The sequence below is a fragment of the Perca fluviatilis genome, chromosome 6, assembly GCF_010015445.1.
Source record: "Perca fluviatilis chromosome 6, GENO_Pfluv_1.0, whole genome shotgun sequence".
Classification (NCBI taxonomy): Eukaryota; Metazoa; Chordata; class Actinopteri; order Perciformes; family Percidae; genus Perca; species Perca fluviatilis.
The window spans coordinates 15,029,026-15,044,860 of NC_053117.1; the positions used below are offsets into that span (position 1 = coordinate 15,029,026).

The 15,835-nt window shown below is 40.6% G+C and overlaps 1 protein-coding gene across 1 annotated transcript; it reads right to left on the reverse strand.

Annotated features, from left to right (window-relative positions):
- Positions 1 to 850: 850 nt before the first annotated feature.
- Positions 851 to 12,355, reverse strand: tti2 (TELO2 interacting protein 2). Its single transcript, XM_039804652.1, has 10 exons — positions 12,219 to 12,355; positions 7,883 to 8,369; positions 6,791 to 6,987; positions 6,627 to 6,684; positions 3,794 to 3,922; positions 2,622 to 2,714; positions 2,214 to 2,407; positions 1,974 to 2,117; positions 1,418 to 1,577; positions 851 to 1,280 (listed from the first exon to the last, which is right to left on the reverse strand). Exons 2-10 carry the CDS (start codon positions 8,366 to 8,368, stop codon positions 1,194 to 1,196), a joined length of 1,548 nt encoding a protein of 515 aa, XP_039660586.1. The 5' UTR covers position 8,369; positions 12,219 to 12,355; the 3' UTR covers positions 851 to 1,193.
- Between the last annotated feature and the right edge of the window lie 3,480 nt (positions 12,356 to 15,835).

The following is a 15,835-nucleotide window of genomic DNA, read 5'->3' on the forward strand; positions in this document are numbered from 1 at the left end:
TTAAACCTGGGCGCTGCAAAGGAATCTTTTGACCAGTAGTGATTGGCATGTGATTTAGTGCCTATATATTTCGCTGTGCAGTATATAGCAGTATGTAGCCTACTTCATGGAGGGGGGTGGTGGGGTGGGGAGGCAGAGGTTGTTCTGCGCATCCCCCCCCCCCACCCCGCCAGCACCCCGCACCCCCTGCTGGAAATGACTTCCCGCGACTCTGGTCCTCCCTGTGACTTTTTATGTATCTGTCTCTTGTGAGTCCCTCAACTTTATGGGTGAGAAATACCATATATCTGGAGAGCCCCTTTGATGAGATGACAGTGTTTGAAATGACCCACCTCCAGGATGAAGTGGAGAAGGAGCAGAAAAAAAGTGGTTAAAAAAAATTGTCTGTAGACTTATCCTAAATTCACCAAACGTTTTAGATAATGCCTCATTTGTATATTTCCCATAATAAATATATAACATAACATTTCAGAAAACTTGTGAGTTGTCAACCGGGGAAGATTCACGGTGATTATTAGTTAAGATTGTAAGGTTTTTCTTCAGAAGAACTAGAACTGAATGGATGAATACCGGACCACTCAGTTGTTAACTGTACCAACATCACTACTACACATCACTGATAGGGCGAAGAAAAGGAACTTCCTGGAGGAGCCACGTCTTCGCACCAACGTCAGATTCATCCATCAAAGATCGGAATTCCTTAACTGAACGTTTAACTCTTACAGAAATGGTTTCCTGTATCACAAGGAGTTTCGTGTTCTTAATGTCGAACGGCACAAATAATAATTATAACAGTAATACAGGCAGAGTGAGAGAAAGTATATAACAATACCAAATAATACAGGTGATGAATTGGACAAGGCTGAATATACACACTGTTTATCTCTTTTTCTTTGATTTGCACAAAGAGAAAACACACGGTTGTCATGGTAACAACATTAAGAAATGTTACTTTTACACATTCCAGCCCATAATATACAATAGTTGCCTGAAACAAGAGCAGCAGCAGTTCTATATTTTCTACACGTATTGTGTGTCAGATCCTCATCTGCCGCTGAAAATAGTCCCCTTCACATTTCCTGTTTGATAAAAACTACAGTGACCAGCCGTTTGAGAAACTTACTGATCAAAGTCAATATTTGTGTTTTTTTAGATTTACGTCTTCAGTAGGGAGATGTTCCAGGTGTTCGACATCACCTCTCTGTCGTCACAGTTACTGTCGCTAGGCAACTGAGCACCTCAGGGCTGCAGCAGCTGCTGTCGACCTGCTGGAGGAGAGGCTGAGAGGCCGACAGACAGACAGACAGACAGACAGACAGACAGACAGACAGACAGACAGATGAGTGTCTTCAGAGAGGACAGTTTATCTGAACAGACTGACAGCCGTCCAGGTGAGAGTGTCAGCGGCTAAACACACCTGCAGGTCTCCATGACAGCAGCCGTCCAGCAGTTTGAGACAGACAGACGTTTCCTTCATCAGCTTCTGTCTCACTGAGTCACTGAGCTGACGGTCTGAAGACACAGCAACCAGCAACTTCAACAGGCAACGCAGCAACACGGCAACATGACACACCATTCTGAGAGACGGAGAACAGAATCAGTTCCTCCGTTTGGCATCCAGAAGTCAGAGTTGAGTTTCTGTTTCAGCTCCAAAGTTTTAAAACCATGTACTGGTGATTTTGTACGTCAACATTTGGTGTGGGGTGTGGTTTTTATAAATATAAGCCATTACAGTTTCTACCACAACCTCACATGTATTTTATATTTCTTCAATGAGATTTTTATTTATGTGTGTGAAACAAATAAACATAAACCATCCACCTGAACCATCAGATCAGTGTGTGTGTGTGTGTGTGTGTGTGTGTGTGTGTGTGTGTGTGTGTGTGTGTGTGTGTGTGTGTGTGTGTGTGTGTGTGTGTGTGTGTGTGTGTGTGTGTGTGTGTGTGTGTGTGTGTGTGTGTGTGTGTTCTGACCGTGGCCAGGCTGCTCTGGTTGTTCTCTGCAGGACCTCGAGGATCTTCAGTCGGCTCGTCTCTTCAGGGGGATCTCTGACCTCCAGGTATCCCACCACCACCCGCTCCACTTGCCGCAGGTGTCTGCACACCGCCACGCCCATCCTGACCCCGCACACAAACCAAACGCACCCTTAGAGCCCTGCTGCAACGCAACTAAGTCCATCCACTGCTCCAGGAGCACACATCAAAAGCTCCTACCTGTCTATGTACAGAGGCAGAGCGGAGGCGTAGACACGTCGCAGCGCCACCTTGTCCTCTGTCTCCATGTGTCTCAGGACCAGACGCAACACGTCGTCATGGCGACAGGGCTTCCTGCGGGAGGAAGAGGGGGCGAGAGAGGAGGGGGGCTTCTCCAAAACCAACAACAGGTCCAAAAGACAGGACAGGACCGACTACAGACAGACACAGACAGACAGACAGGCAGGCCCTTCATTAAAGTTTATTTATATATGTTAGCTAATAAGTAAGAACAAAATATTAGAGAGGTCTGAGTTCATTTACAATACTGTGTTGTCATTACATAGTTTCATCATGTTTTAAGTTGATATGGCTTTGTCTAGAGGAAGTTGTAGTTCGGAACAAACTGTGTGCGTGTGTGTGTCTTACCTGTATGACAGCAGTCTCTGCAGTGTACAGGTGTTTGAATAACGCCTGGTAGATAACTTCTGCTCTGTTGAACTGACGCAGATCTGCAGCAGGCTGAACACACATAATCATCGTCATCATAAAAAACATGCACATTTGGAGTTTTGTTAAAAGAAATATTGCTCTTGTGTGTTGTACCTATTTTACAAAAGATGTTTAAAGGTCCCATGGCATGAAAATTTCATGAGGTTTTTTAACATTAATGAGTTCCCCCAGCCTGCCTATGGTCCCCCAGTGGCTAGAAATGGCAATAGGTGTAAACTGAGCCCTGGGTATCCTGCTCTGCCTTTGAGAAAATGAAAGCTCAGATGGGCCGATCAGGAATCTTCTCCTTATGAGGTCATAAGGAGCAAGGTTACCTCCCCTTTCTCTGCTTTGCCCGCCCAGAGAATTTGGCCCACCCATGAGAGAGAGACATCATGGCTTTCAAATGAGCAAAGTGGCAGTTGGTCAAGGCCACACCCCCATCCTCCACCTTGCCCCCCCCCTCTCCTCCTCAATAGCTACAGACACAGAAATGGCACATCCTAAGGAAAGCTCATTGTGGGACTGGCTCTAGTGGCTGTAATTCTGCACCAAGGCTGAATTTCAGGAAAGAGACTTCAGATACAGTATTAGGGGACCACTAAGGCCTATATAAAAGCATCCAAAAAGCACCATGTCATGGGACCTTAAAAATCATTCACAGGCTCTAATTTTCTTCAGGAGTAGATAAGAAGAGTTTCAGGTGTGATGCAGATGCAACAACCACAGCCAGATGTTTTGGTCCTGTCTGCAGCTGGAGGAGTTTTGGGGGTTTTAACATCCCTTCACATGTATATTCAGGCTGCTCCCCGATCACCACTAACCAGGCTGCAGCTCTCTGCTGCTCCACCACTGATCCTCCTCAGATGGAAAAAGATGCAGGATTGTTTCATAAAAACTAACTGGAGGACAAAAACTCCTCAAACTCAGAGAGAACACTTAGAAGATCTGACTTTTTCTGCTGTTTTCAAAACTGGATAAATCCCTCTTAATATGTCTGATTTTACAATGTTCCTTTGTGTGTGGTGTGTGTGTGTGTGTGTGTGTGTGTGTGTGTGTGTGTGTGTGTGTGTGTGTGTGTGTGTGTGTGTGCATGCGTGCATGCTCACCGTGTTGAGCACGATGTGGTGCAGACAGCGAACTCCCAGCATGCAGTTCTCTGGTCTGTAGTGGTCGTTGAGGAGGAGGGAGGGGGGGAGGAGGTGGGGCAGGTGAGGGGTGAGAGAGGGGCGGGTCACCTGCACACACACACAAGCACGCACGCACACACACAAGCACGCACACACACACACAAACACACAGTTAGGAGAGAAAGGAAAGGAGGTGCTGCCTTCCCACAATTCCTTGCTTCATTTATAGAGACTCACATTGTTATAATTAAGCTCCAGCAGATGTTAATCAAGTGTTGTGAGTGTTTTGAGATACAAATGACAGAAAATCTCATCATTAGAGAGTAAGTAACACTAACACACACACACACACACACACACTAATTGGTTTACACATATTAATCACACATCAGACATCACATTTAATGTATAATATATTTAATGTAAAATCTTAATATCTAAGTGTTACACACTTTCATCATTTTGTGCAATGCCTGAAGAGATTATTTAGGCTTCAAGTCGGTTTCCTTCCATTTTACAGTAACTACAGTGTAGGGCTGAACGATTAATCGTTTTCAAATCGAAATCGCCATTTGAAAGAATGTGATTAGCTAATCGTGAAGACTGCGATTAGACAAATGTGAAATATTTAGTTGAATGTTTGGTGTAACATTTAACTAAAAAATGTGTATTCCTCTTTTCATTATTATAATTACTGTATTTTCATAAGATACGTACAGTACAGGCCAAAAGTTTGGACACACCTCATTCAATGCGTTTTCTTTATTTTCATGACTATTTACATTGTAGATTCTCACTGAAGGCATCAAAACTATGAATGAACACATATGGAATTATGTACTTAACAAAAAAGTGTGAAATAACTGAAAACATGTCTTATATTTTAGATTCCTCAAAGTAGCCACCCTTTGCTTTTTTGATAGCGCTGCAAACCCTTGGTGTTCTCTCAATGAGCTTCATGAGGTAGTCACCTGAAATGGTTTTCACTTCACAGGTGTGCTTTGTCAGGGTTAATTAGTGGAATCTTTTCCCTTATTAATGGGGTTGGGACCATCAGTTGTGTTGTGCAGAATTCAGGTTGATACACAGCCGACAGCCCTATTGGACAACTGTTAGAATTCATATTATGGCAAGAACCAATCAGCTAAGTAAAGAGAAACGAGTGGCCATCATTAACAACAAATTAACATTTAACAAATGAAGGTCAGTCAGTCCGGAAAATTGCGAAAACTTTGAATGTGTCCCAAAGTGCAGTCGCAAAAACCATCAAGCGCTACAACGAAACTGGCTCACATGAGGACCGCCCCAAGAAAGGAAGACCAAGAGTCACCTCTGCTGCTGAGGATAAATTCATCTGAGTCACCAACCTCAGAAATCGCAAGTTAACAGCAGCTCAGATTAGAGACCAGATGAATGCCACACAGAGTTCTAGCAGCAGACACATCACTAGAACAACTGTTAAGAGGAGACTGCGCGAATCAGGCCTTCATGGTCAAATAGCTGCTAGGAAACCACTGCTAAGGAGAGGCAATAAGCAGAAGAGATTTGTTTGGGCCAAGAAACACAAGGAATGGACATTAGACCAGTGGAAAGCTGTGCTTTGGTCTGATGAGTCCAAATTTCAGATGTTTGGTTCCAACCGCCGTGTCTTTGTGCGATGCAGAAAAGGTGAACGGATGGATTCTACATGCCTGGTTCCCACCGTGAAGCACGGAGGAGGAGGTGTGGGAGTGTGGGGGTGCTTTGCTGGTGATACTGTTGGGGATTTATTCAAAATTGAAGGCATACTGAACCAGCATGGCTACCACAGCATCCTGCAGCGACATGCCATCCCATCCGGTTTGCATTTAGTTGGACCATCATTTATTTTTCAACAGGACAATGACCCCAAACACACCTCCAGGCTGTGTAAGGGCTATTTGACCAAGAAGGAGAGTGATGGAGTGCTGCGCCAGATAACCTGGCCTCCACAGACACCGGACCTGAACCCAATCGAGATGGTTTGGGGTGAGCTGGACCAGAGTGAAGGCAAAAGGGCCAACAAGTGCTAAGCATCTCTAGGAACTCCTTCAAGACTGTTGTAAAACCATTTCAGGTGACTACCTCTTGAAGCTCATCAAGAGAATGCCAAGAGTGTGCAAAGCAGTAATCAGAGCAAAGGGTGGCTACTTTGAAGAAACTAGAAAATAAGACATGTTTTTTTGTTATTTTGAACTTTTTTGTTAAGTACATAATTCCACGTGTGTTCATTCATAGTTTTGATGCCTTCAGTGAGAATCTAAAATGTAAATAGTTATGAAAATAAAGGAAACATATTGAACGAGAAGGTGTGTCCAAACTTTTGGCATGTACTGTACATGCTGGAATAATGTTACATATCACAGATTGTTTAAAGAAAACAGTGGATTTTTCATTTATTTTTTATTTCTTTATTTAACATGATCGTAGAAGGTGCAATATGTAGCTAAAAAAAAAATCGCAAATCGAATCGTAATCGCAACATCTGGCAGAAAAATCACAACCAGATTTTTTTTCAAAATCGTTCAGCCCTACTACAATGATTGTGCGTTTGTGACTGATCTGTCAAAACACCCGTGACCTACATTCAGTACTGCGCCTGAACGCATCCTGTATGACACTAACACAGGACTGAAGCTGCTAAGTCTGGAGCTGTTTTCTTAAAGATAAATCATTTTTGAGAGATTAACTAATAAAGTTATAATGACTAATATCTCCACATGTAGTTTAACAGACTGCTGTTCGTTTTCTAACTTATTTGATGACCTCATCACTAAATAAAAGTCAAACAGACCTGCAGGAGCGTCCACGCAAACACCAACTTCACTGCTTCGCAGCGCTGCCACGAGTCCCTGCAAAAAAACACACACACACACACACACACACAAACAACGTTGCAGTTAGTTCCAACTTCCTGTAAACAAAACCAAACAATGATCTTGAGAAACTGATTCTCACTTGGTCAGTTGATGGTGCAGGATGTCCAGGATTCCTCCCAGAATTCCTCTGTTCTTCCCTCCTTCCTCCCCTTCCTCCCCCTGACTCCTGTCCCCCATCAGGAGGTGGGGGGAGTCCCTCCAGCCCCCCGCCCTCAGCAGAGCCTCCTGCAGGCTCTGAGCCGCTGCTCTGGAGGAGCAGCTGGTCCATGCCTGATCCTGATACAGAAACCGATTGAAAAATTCAAAATAAATAACCTTTTATTATGGTCTGTTATTTAACAAGTTTTTGGTGTGTCTGAAGAACCCCCTGAATAGAAGATTGGTTCATCATCAAATTAAAATGTGAAATTTAAATAAATGTAACAGACCATTACCTTTAATAAAATGACAGATTACTCTGGGGTTTTTAACTAAGTTGGAAAAATTTGGGATAATATAAGTAAACAACTCAACAAAAATAAACATAAGTCGAGTCGACATTTTAATGTGGAAATGTGATTTTGCATGTTTGCATTTACATTTACATTTACACACAGAATTTAAATCAAATAAGTCAAGAAACTTGCTGGAGTTGCAGCATAGTAAACTTTCCTTCTTCTGATGTATTTGATCTTAATTGTATTTTATCCATTTATTTAAAGGGTTAAGAAGACATGCAATAATAATAATAGTCCTATTAAAATGTCATATTTTTAGTATGATTTCTGGGTGTGTGCCGGGATAATATTTTTTAAAATCTTGTATTTGTTTTTTGTAGACATCTTGTGGTATCTACTTAAAAGATAACTATTAAAGATGCAGTAGGTAAGGGCGCCCAGATAGCTCAGTTGGTAGAGCGGGCGCCCATGTATAGAGGTTAACTCCTCGACGCAGCAGGCGTCCTTTGCTGCATGTCATTCCCCTCTCTCTCTCCCCTTTCATTTCTTCAGCTGTCCTGTCAATAAAGGACTAAAAATGCCCAAAAAAGAATCTAAAAAAAAAAAAATCAATACACATCAATAACCTGATGTTGACTCAAACAAGAGTTAGTTGATTTTTAAACTTGTATGAAAAAGAAACCAATAAGAAAGTCTCATTCAGACTTGGTTTAGACTTTTCTGTCCAGACTCACCTGGAAATGAGTGACAGCGAACACAGCCACAGCTGGAGCTACAGCAAGCAGCACACTGGTCTGACGGCCTCTGTTTCCCAAAGTTCCCAGCAGCGCTGTGAGGGTGGAGCATACTGGTCCAGCTCTGCTAGGGACGCTCTGATAGGCTGCAGCCGGCAGAGAGTCACAGTCGCCCTCACAGAGCGGCAGAGCTGCACAGCCAATCAGAACGTTGACCAGAGAGCTGTAGGCATCCTGAAGCTCTGCCAACCCATTATCCTGATTGGCTGGGAACAGCCAATGGGGATCTGCTGTTTGGAAGAGCCTTTCCACACGACCAATCAGAGAGCTTTTTTCACAGTCGGTGGACACACCAATCAGCTTCTCCTGCAGCCGAGACAGGAGCTCTGTGATTGGAGGAAGGGAGGGAGAGGGGAGGGGCTTCTCAGAGGACGAGGAGGATGAGGATGATAGATGAAGGTCATGAAGTAAAGATGAGAGCTCCATACTGAAGGGAAGAAAGAGAGGATGAAGGAGGGAAGAAGAGAGGAGGGCGTAGGGAGAAAGAGAGGAGGAAGGGAAGAAGGAAGAAAGAAGGAATGGTGAATGTGATGATGGGGGAAAAATTAAACAGAATAAATAGTTGCAGTTAATCATCAGAATGATCTAATTCTTGGCATTCAAACATTTTAATTATTGTTGTCATTTTCAATCAGAGCCAAATGATCACGGCGCACATCCAGAAATCATAATAAAAATATTTAATTGTCATGTTGGGATGTCATATCTTCTTGGCCCTTCAGATAACGGATTAAAATAATAAAAAATAAGGTCAAAAGAAATGAGAAAACAATTAAATGCTTATTAAAATCAAAAGGCAGTTTTTCTATAATATCATTAAACTTTGCTGTGCAAAAAATGTGTTTCAATAGTTATGCAGATGACAAGCAACTGTATCTCTGCTGAACCAAATCATGCTGCAGCTATAAACACCATTAGGCCTGCTATCTATCTTTTGGCAATAATTAAATGGATGAGTAATTATTTCTTTAAGTTGAACGAGAGCAAAACTAAAATCTTACTAGGAGGCAATTTATTAACAGCTAAAGTACGACGATTTCTAAATCCGAAAGATGCTGAACTGTAATGCACTTTTTCGCTGGCCACTGCCAGACTTCTGTTAATTGAAAACTCTGCAGCTCAGAAGCAAGAGGAGAGAACACATCGGTCTAGGTTGAGCTGCTCTGCACTGGCGTCCTGTAACTTAAGGAATTGATTTTTTTTTTTTAAGATCACATTTTTATTGTTTTTTTTATATTTTTCAACATACAGAACAAAAACACAATTGAACAAGAACGGTCACGAGGACAAAAAAACAACAACACAGGAATGTGTAACTATGTCCAGAACATACACCAGCCACTGTTTTATACAAAGCGAGTGGGGAAGCCAGCGCTGAGCTATTATTTTCTTGGTCGCAGTTGATCCGGCTAGCCAAATTTTCTTCTGTCTCCCAAGCAGATGTAATGTAGAGTCGTCATTAAGTAACAAAACAATTGGGTCAGTAGGAAGTCGACATCCTATCACATCAGATATTATTGATGTTGCTTTATTCCAAAACTCATGCACCTGTTCACACTCCCAGACCATGTGCAGGAAAGTTCCAGTTTGTTCAGGTTGACAGAATGTGTAACAGGGAGTAGGAATGGCTTTGGAGACGTATCTCTTCTAAGGAGTCCAATATGTCCTATGGCATATGTTGAAGTGGATCTGCTGGTGATTTGGGTTCTTGGAACAATGGGAAATGTGGTCCCAAACTGTCTCCCAATTAATTACGTTCCCCTCCGGGCTCAGCTCTCGCTCCCATTTCTTTAGTATTGGGAGTTTGCCTACGGATACTTGCATCAGTTTAGCATAAATACTGGACACTAATCCTCTCACCAGAGAATAAAAAAATTTAATGATTGGGTGCATCTCAAGACTGTTCCCCCATGGTACTCCATAACATTTTAAGGCTGATCTTAAGCAAAGATAAAGGAAGAAGGCTCTCCTAGGGACCTCAAAGCTAGCTCTCAGGTTTTCAAAACATGTTGCAGGTTAACCACCACTGTTGATTAACAGGTACATATAGCACTCAATATATGTATATCATTGTTAAAAATGTCTCCAAATAGTGTTAAATGCGAGTTTTTGTCATTTTTGTCAGGTTTTTGGTATTAGTGTTTTTTCTTCCGCAATTCGGTGATGACGTCACGTTGGGGAGACGTGTATCAGCCGTATCAGCCTAGTACTAGAACTATGGTGACTGACTGGGATGAGGGGTTTTTACTGTCCGTGAATAGCACCAAGTGAAAGTCAATGTTTAATTTTTATCTAGTGACAGTGATCATGTCGTTAGTTCAGAAAAGTACCGGTAAACTTATCTAGATCTAGAAAATAGAAGGCATCATGCTAGCTATGTGCTAACTTGCCAGTCCCACCTGTGAAATCCCCTGATGGTTGTAAACACATAGATATGATTGATATCATGATTAGATATCTCACGTTTTGATGGTAGCCTACTAGCTCCAGTATCAACATATTTGCCTAGTGTTTATTTATTACTTGGACGGGGATGCTGTTCAGCTTTTCTCAAGTTTAGACAGCTAGCTAACGCTACGCCGACGTTTCGCTAACGTTAGCGCAACAGCGTTAGCCTAGCCGGCTAGGTAAATATTATAACTGCCTTCGGAGTTTCCTATATCTGCGTCCACGTTTTTAACCTAAGACCTGTGGCGTCAGTGCTCCTTTTGTATCATAACTTTATTGAATGAAACGTTAAACTTCGCTCCTACGAAATGGGTGAGTTTTTGTTAGTTACACACAAAGCTAACTGGCTATAGTTAGCCTGTACGTATGCTAGCGGACATTAGCTAACGTTGCAAAGCCAGCAAGCAGCTTCGGCGAGCTAACCTCGACAGCTAACACATCCATGTGTCTCCATTTCAAACATCACTGCAGATTGACTGCTTTTAACAGCAGAGGTTGATTGTGGGCAACATACTGTCGCGGTTAGCTCGCCGAAACTACTGCCGATTGCCGAAGTTGCTGGCTGGCTACGCAACGTTAGCTAATCCCGCTATCATACGTACAGGCTAACTATAGCCAGTTAGCTTTGTGTGTAATCTTAAAAAAAAACACCTATTTCGTAGGAGCGAAGCTTAATATTTCATTCAATAAAAGTATGGCACAAAAGGAGCACTAACGCCACATGTCTTGTGTTGACAACGTGGACGTAGCTCCGAATGCAGTTGTAATACCGGTATTTAACTAGCAGTCTAGCTAAGCTAACACTGTTGCGCTAACGTTAGCAAACGTCGGCGTAGCGTTAGCTAGCTGTTTAAACTTATGACAAGCCGAATAGCATCCCCGTCCAAGCTGCCTTTCACTTCCCCCCCAATATTATTATACACATAATAAAGACACATTGACTCGGTCGAGACCAAAAGCCATATTTTGCCAGACCAGTGGCAGAAACCGTGACCGGGACAGTGAACCGAGACGGGGATTTCGCCTGTCGTGTCCATAGACAGTATATAAGGTCGTCTCCCCAACGTGACGTCATGCAATGCATTGTGGGGGAAAGGAGAAACCACTGTAAAAAAAGTACTACTTTTTCGTATTTTATTCCGTTTTGTGATATCCATTGTATTTGATGTTGTTGGGTAACAGTTTAAATGTTTATTACCAACAAGCAAATTGCAAAAAATCGTTAGAAAATAAACCTTGCAACATGGGCTTTAACATACCTTCATCATTGAATAGCTGGTCTAGAGTGTAAATACCTCTGTCACTCCACTGGTTATAAACAAAAGGTTTGTTACCAGACATTAAGTTTATGTTGTGCCAAATTGGGGTGTTCAAATGCCACTTTTTGGTCTAGCGTAGTTGCTCCTCGATCTGTTTAAAGTTGTGTGTTGGTGATAATAGGGCCATAGGCTAGCATACACTTTTTTGGACACACACCTGTAAAAGCAAGGTCTTGCATTCTTAGACTTAAGGAACTGATTTAGGACCCTCTTCCGAATACTAGTATTCAGCTAGCTATCACCAGACTAAGCTCAATTAGTGTTTTTTTGTTTGAGTCTGTAACGTTAGTTCAGTTTCTATTTCTTTCTAGGTTTGTTATTTTGGCCTGACGTTTTACAGCTTCTATGCCTACTCTTAGTTGGTATACAATTTCATATCATTTTTGTTTATTGTAAAAAAAAAAACATAATTGTTATAGTGACTTGAGGTGTCTGGACAGTCTGCTTATTGGTGTCCTGGTTTTGCTTTTCTTTAGAGATCCGAGTAATGTTGTGTCATAAAAACGGACCTTAGATCAGCAGCGGATACTGTTCTTCTTCCATCGATGTGGAGAAACAACCGATTCTTCTTTAATTTGACATAGTTTTCTTTCAGATTCGCGGCAGGCAAACTGAAACCTCCGGACGTTTTACTGGGAGGGACAGCGTGTTCGGTTAAATATCTCCGGTCGCATACAAGCTCCGCATTAAACGTTCCGACGCCCCGGTATGTTTTCGACATATCTTTACAAACGCAAATTTGCTTACTGCTCAGGGTGCGACCATGATAACTAAACATGTAATTAATTACTTCTACACTACTACACTGACTACAACATAATGCCACTGTTATGCCATGCCGTTTAGTCTGAATATTTTGAATGAACCTTGAAAATTTTGAATGAATGTCTGAATATATTGAATGAAAGTTGAAATGGAATCTTTTGCTATTTAACGACAAATTCTGATTACTGCTTTTTTGCTGATCAATTACATTTTCAGGCTTTACAGTTTTAGATTTCTGGATTTATTGTCCTAGTACGATATCTGTTGAAGAATATATAGGAAGTTTATTCACTTTTTCATCGTGGAAGACCGAATGAAAGGAACCTCTTTGGTCAGGCAGGTCCCTTTCATCAGGTTAACGTCAACACGCCTTGCATTCAATATATTCAGACTTCCATTCAATATATTCAGACTTTCATTCAATATATTCAATATATTCAGACTTTCATTCAATATATTCAGACTTTCATTCAATATATTCAGACTTTCATTCAATATATTCAGACGTTCATTCAATATATTCAGACTTTCATTCAATATATTAAATAGAGAGATCTTCTCATTAGTTGTTTCTTTAGGTGGCCATCCTTCCTGTTTCTGTTTAGCCACGGAGGCTATCAATGCTTAATGATTATTTTTGTTAACCTAAGCTGAAAATGAAAACGTCTCTGTGCTCTAAATGTTTGATGAATATTTGTATTGATTTTTTTGTATGCTGTTGTTTCTCTTCCACACTAGCATGAGTCTGAAGAGAGAAAGCACCAGACCTCCTTTATCCTACATACTTTGTTCTCTTTGTGTACATTTGTAAATAAATCTATAACCACATTTATCAGTTTTTCCTGATCATAATCAATAAGTAGATGAGATTCTGAGTCAGACAAACTTGAATGGATGAAGTGAATCTGTATGTGAAATCTTTGAGCAGACTTTACTGATGGGATGTGTGAACAAAACCAAGCCTAACATGATGAATAAACAAACATGAACAAAGTATTATCTTCTTGTCTTAATTTCAGAGTATCATACAAAGCTGTAAAAAATACAAAATGCAAAAACTAAAATGAGATTATAACTGAGGCAGTTCTGCTCCTGAAACACCATGTTAGGAGTCAGTCCGTCTCTGTCCTTTCAACCTTCCTCACTAAAACAGCTTTGTCACAGAGAAATGAGTAGAGTTTTCTATCATTTGTTGCTTTTTACAACCAACATTTTCTCTCTGCACTGAGTCAATTAAGATGATTTATAACACAGACTTAAAAGTCCTGACACACATAAGATAACACATATTGTGTAGTGGATTATTTATATAGTATTTCCATATGTTTAGCCACTTTAACGTAAAGCCTCAAATCTCACATTCCCAAATACTATTTACAACCTGAGAGCTGAAAACTTCTCTCTCCCATTTTTCCCATATCACACAGCATCAGTGTTACAGGGTGTGACTCCTGTGGACAAAACGACAGAGCAGGATAAATGTCTCTTTACTGATGAAGTTTTGACATGTCTTCCTGCAGTGAACAACCCGTCACAGCAGGTTAACAAGTCAAATGTGAAAACTGATGAACGACACAAGAGGGCGCCTTCATCCTGGTGACAGGAAAATAGCATGCCTCAAAAATGAGAAAATGTCTCAATCTGGTGGATAGTAGAGTGCATGATTTTATGCTGCAATGGCTGTTGGATCAAAAATAGTAGCTTTAATGGACAATTTTTGTCCTAAATGGTCTGAGTATCTGTACATTGGCTACAAAGTGTATTATTACCTATTATAGAAGCTTAGGTTCAACTTCCAAAATTCGAAAAAAAAAAAAAAAAAGAAAGAAAGAAAACTCACAGCCTTGCCAACGTATGCCATATCCAATTTCAAATTAAAAAGCCCCAAATGTACCAAAAGTACAAATAATTATTGATGCATTCATTTGTTCATCACTTTCATGTTGCAGCTGGTAAAGCCCGGTGGAGCTCATTTTGATTACTTTATATACTGCTGGGTGGATTAATATATCATAATACATCATCGATTGACTATATTTTCTTTTAATAATATGTAAAGTAACTAATGTTGTCAAGTAAATGTAATGATGAAGAAAGTAGCATAAAATATAAAAAACTAAGAAAGTAAAGTTTAAAAGGTAGAATAAAAAATAAATGTGAAAAATAGACAAAATAAACAAAAGAGCAGTCAAAATAATACAATAATTATAATTATACTGAGGAGGTCATATCAAGACAGTAACAGGGAGTTAGAAGTTAATACTTCAACTTGGAGATAATTGTTTGACAAAACAATCCAAAGGTAAATTGTGTGATGTGGTTGAAAGCTTAAAGTCTGCAGTAAGTGGACCTTGATTGTTTTGCAATGACGAACATTTGGGGGTTCTTTGTGTCGCTAGAGAGACAAAAACTATTTTGTGAATATAAACTATAACATATTTATCCTCACTTGTGTACAATAAAGAAAGTGGGTTAAAGAAGAAATGGGGTCTGGGGACTCCCAGGAGTCAGTGGCACTCTGCCAGGGGGTCTGTGAAATGTTTTCAGATTCATTCATTTAACTTATCATGATATACATTTTTTTACAGAAGGCTTCCTAGTTCAATTAATAATATTTGGATTTATACATTTATAATAGATTACCTTTTAATCTAACAAATATATAAATCTTAGAATCTGCAAATATGTTTAATACATGTCTAATATCTTTCTAATACATTTCTCTTGTGTTGTTCTTTCACATAACTAAGATTAGAAGTGTAAAAAAATGGGCTACGTCAAATTATTCCAAGGGACATACATGAGGGGGTCCCCTGTATATCTTGTAAGGGGTCCTTGGCTGGAAAAACATTGACAACCTCTGGTGTAGAGGCTTGAACACAGCACAGAGCTCATAAACAACATGCTCAGACATGTTGGAGAGATCAGAGAATCTGATATCAAAGAGAGGAAATGTGACCCAACAACATCAGACAGACTGTAGTGGTGTTTGTGGTGACATTAGTGGCAGATTAAAACACATTTAAAAAATGATTTATTTCTCTTGTTTACCATAAATCAGCATCAGAGATTCAGCGTTAAAGACTGAAGTGTTTTCTCATCTGTTTACACAGACACGACCACATCAGAGCCGAAAGACAACCTTTGATGACTACACACACACACACATCACACACACACACACACACACACACACACACACACACACGGATAAGCTGCGTTTATTCATATTTCAAAGCAGGAGGAAATGTTTTGAAGCTGCTGTGATCTGCTGTCAGAGGATGTAATTAACACTCAGTTATTAACCACACACACATTTTTTTGGCCTAATGTTTCAGCTAGCTGCATCAAAACATCTGCT

Excerpts from the sequence above, each read along its gene's own strand:
- tti2 (XM_039804652.1), bottom strand. The coding sequence starts at position 8,368 with ATGGAGCTCTCATCTTTACTTCATGACCTTCATCTATCATCCTCATCC. Across the intron at positions 6,685-6,790 it reads CTGCACCATCAACTGACCAA|GGACTCGTGGCAGCGCTGCG; the intron begins GTGAGAATCAGT and ends GTTTTTTTGCAG. Across the intron at positions 1,281-1,417 it reads GCTGTCATGGAGACCTGCAG|CCTCTCCTCCAGCAGGTCGA; the intron begins GTGTGTTTAGCC and ends TCGGCCTCTCAG.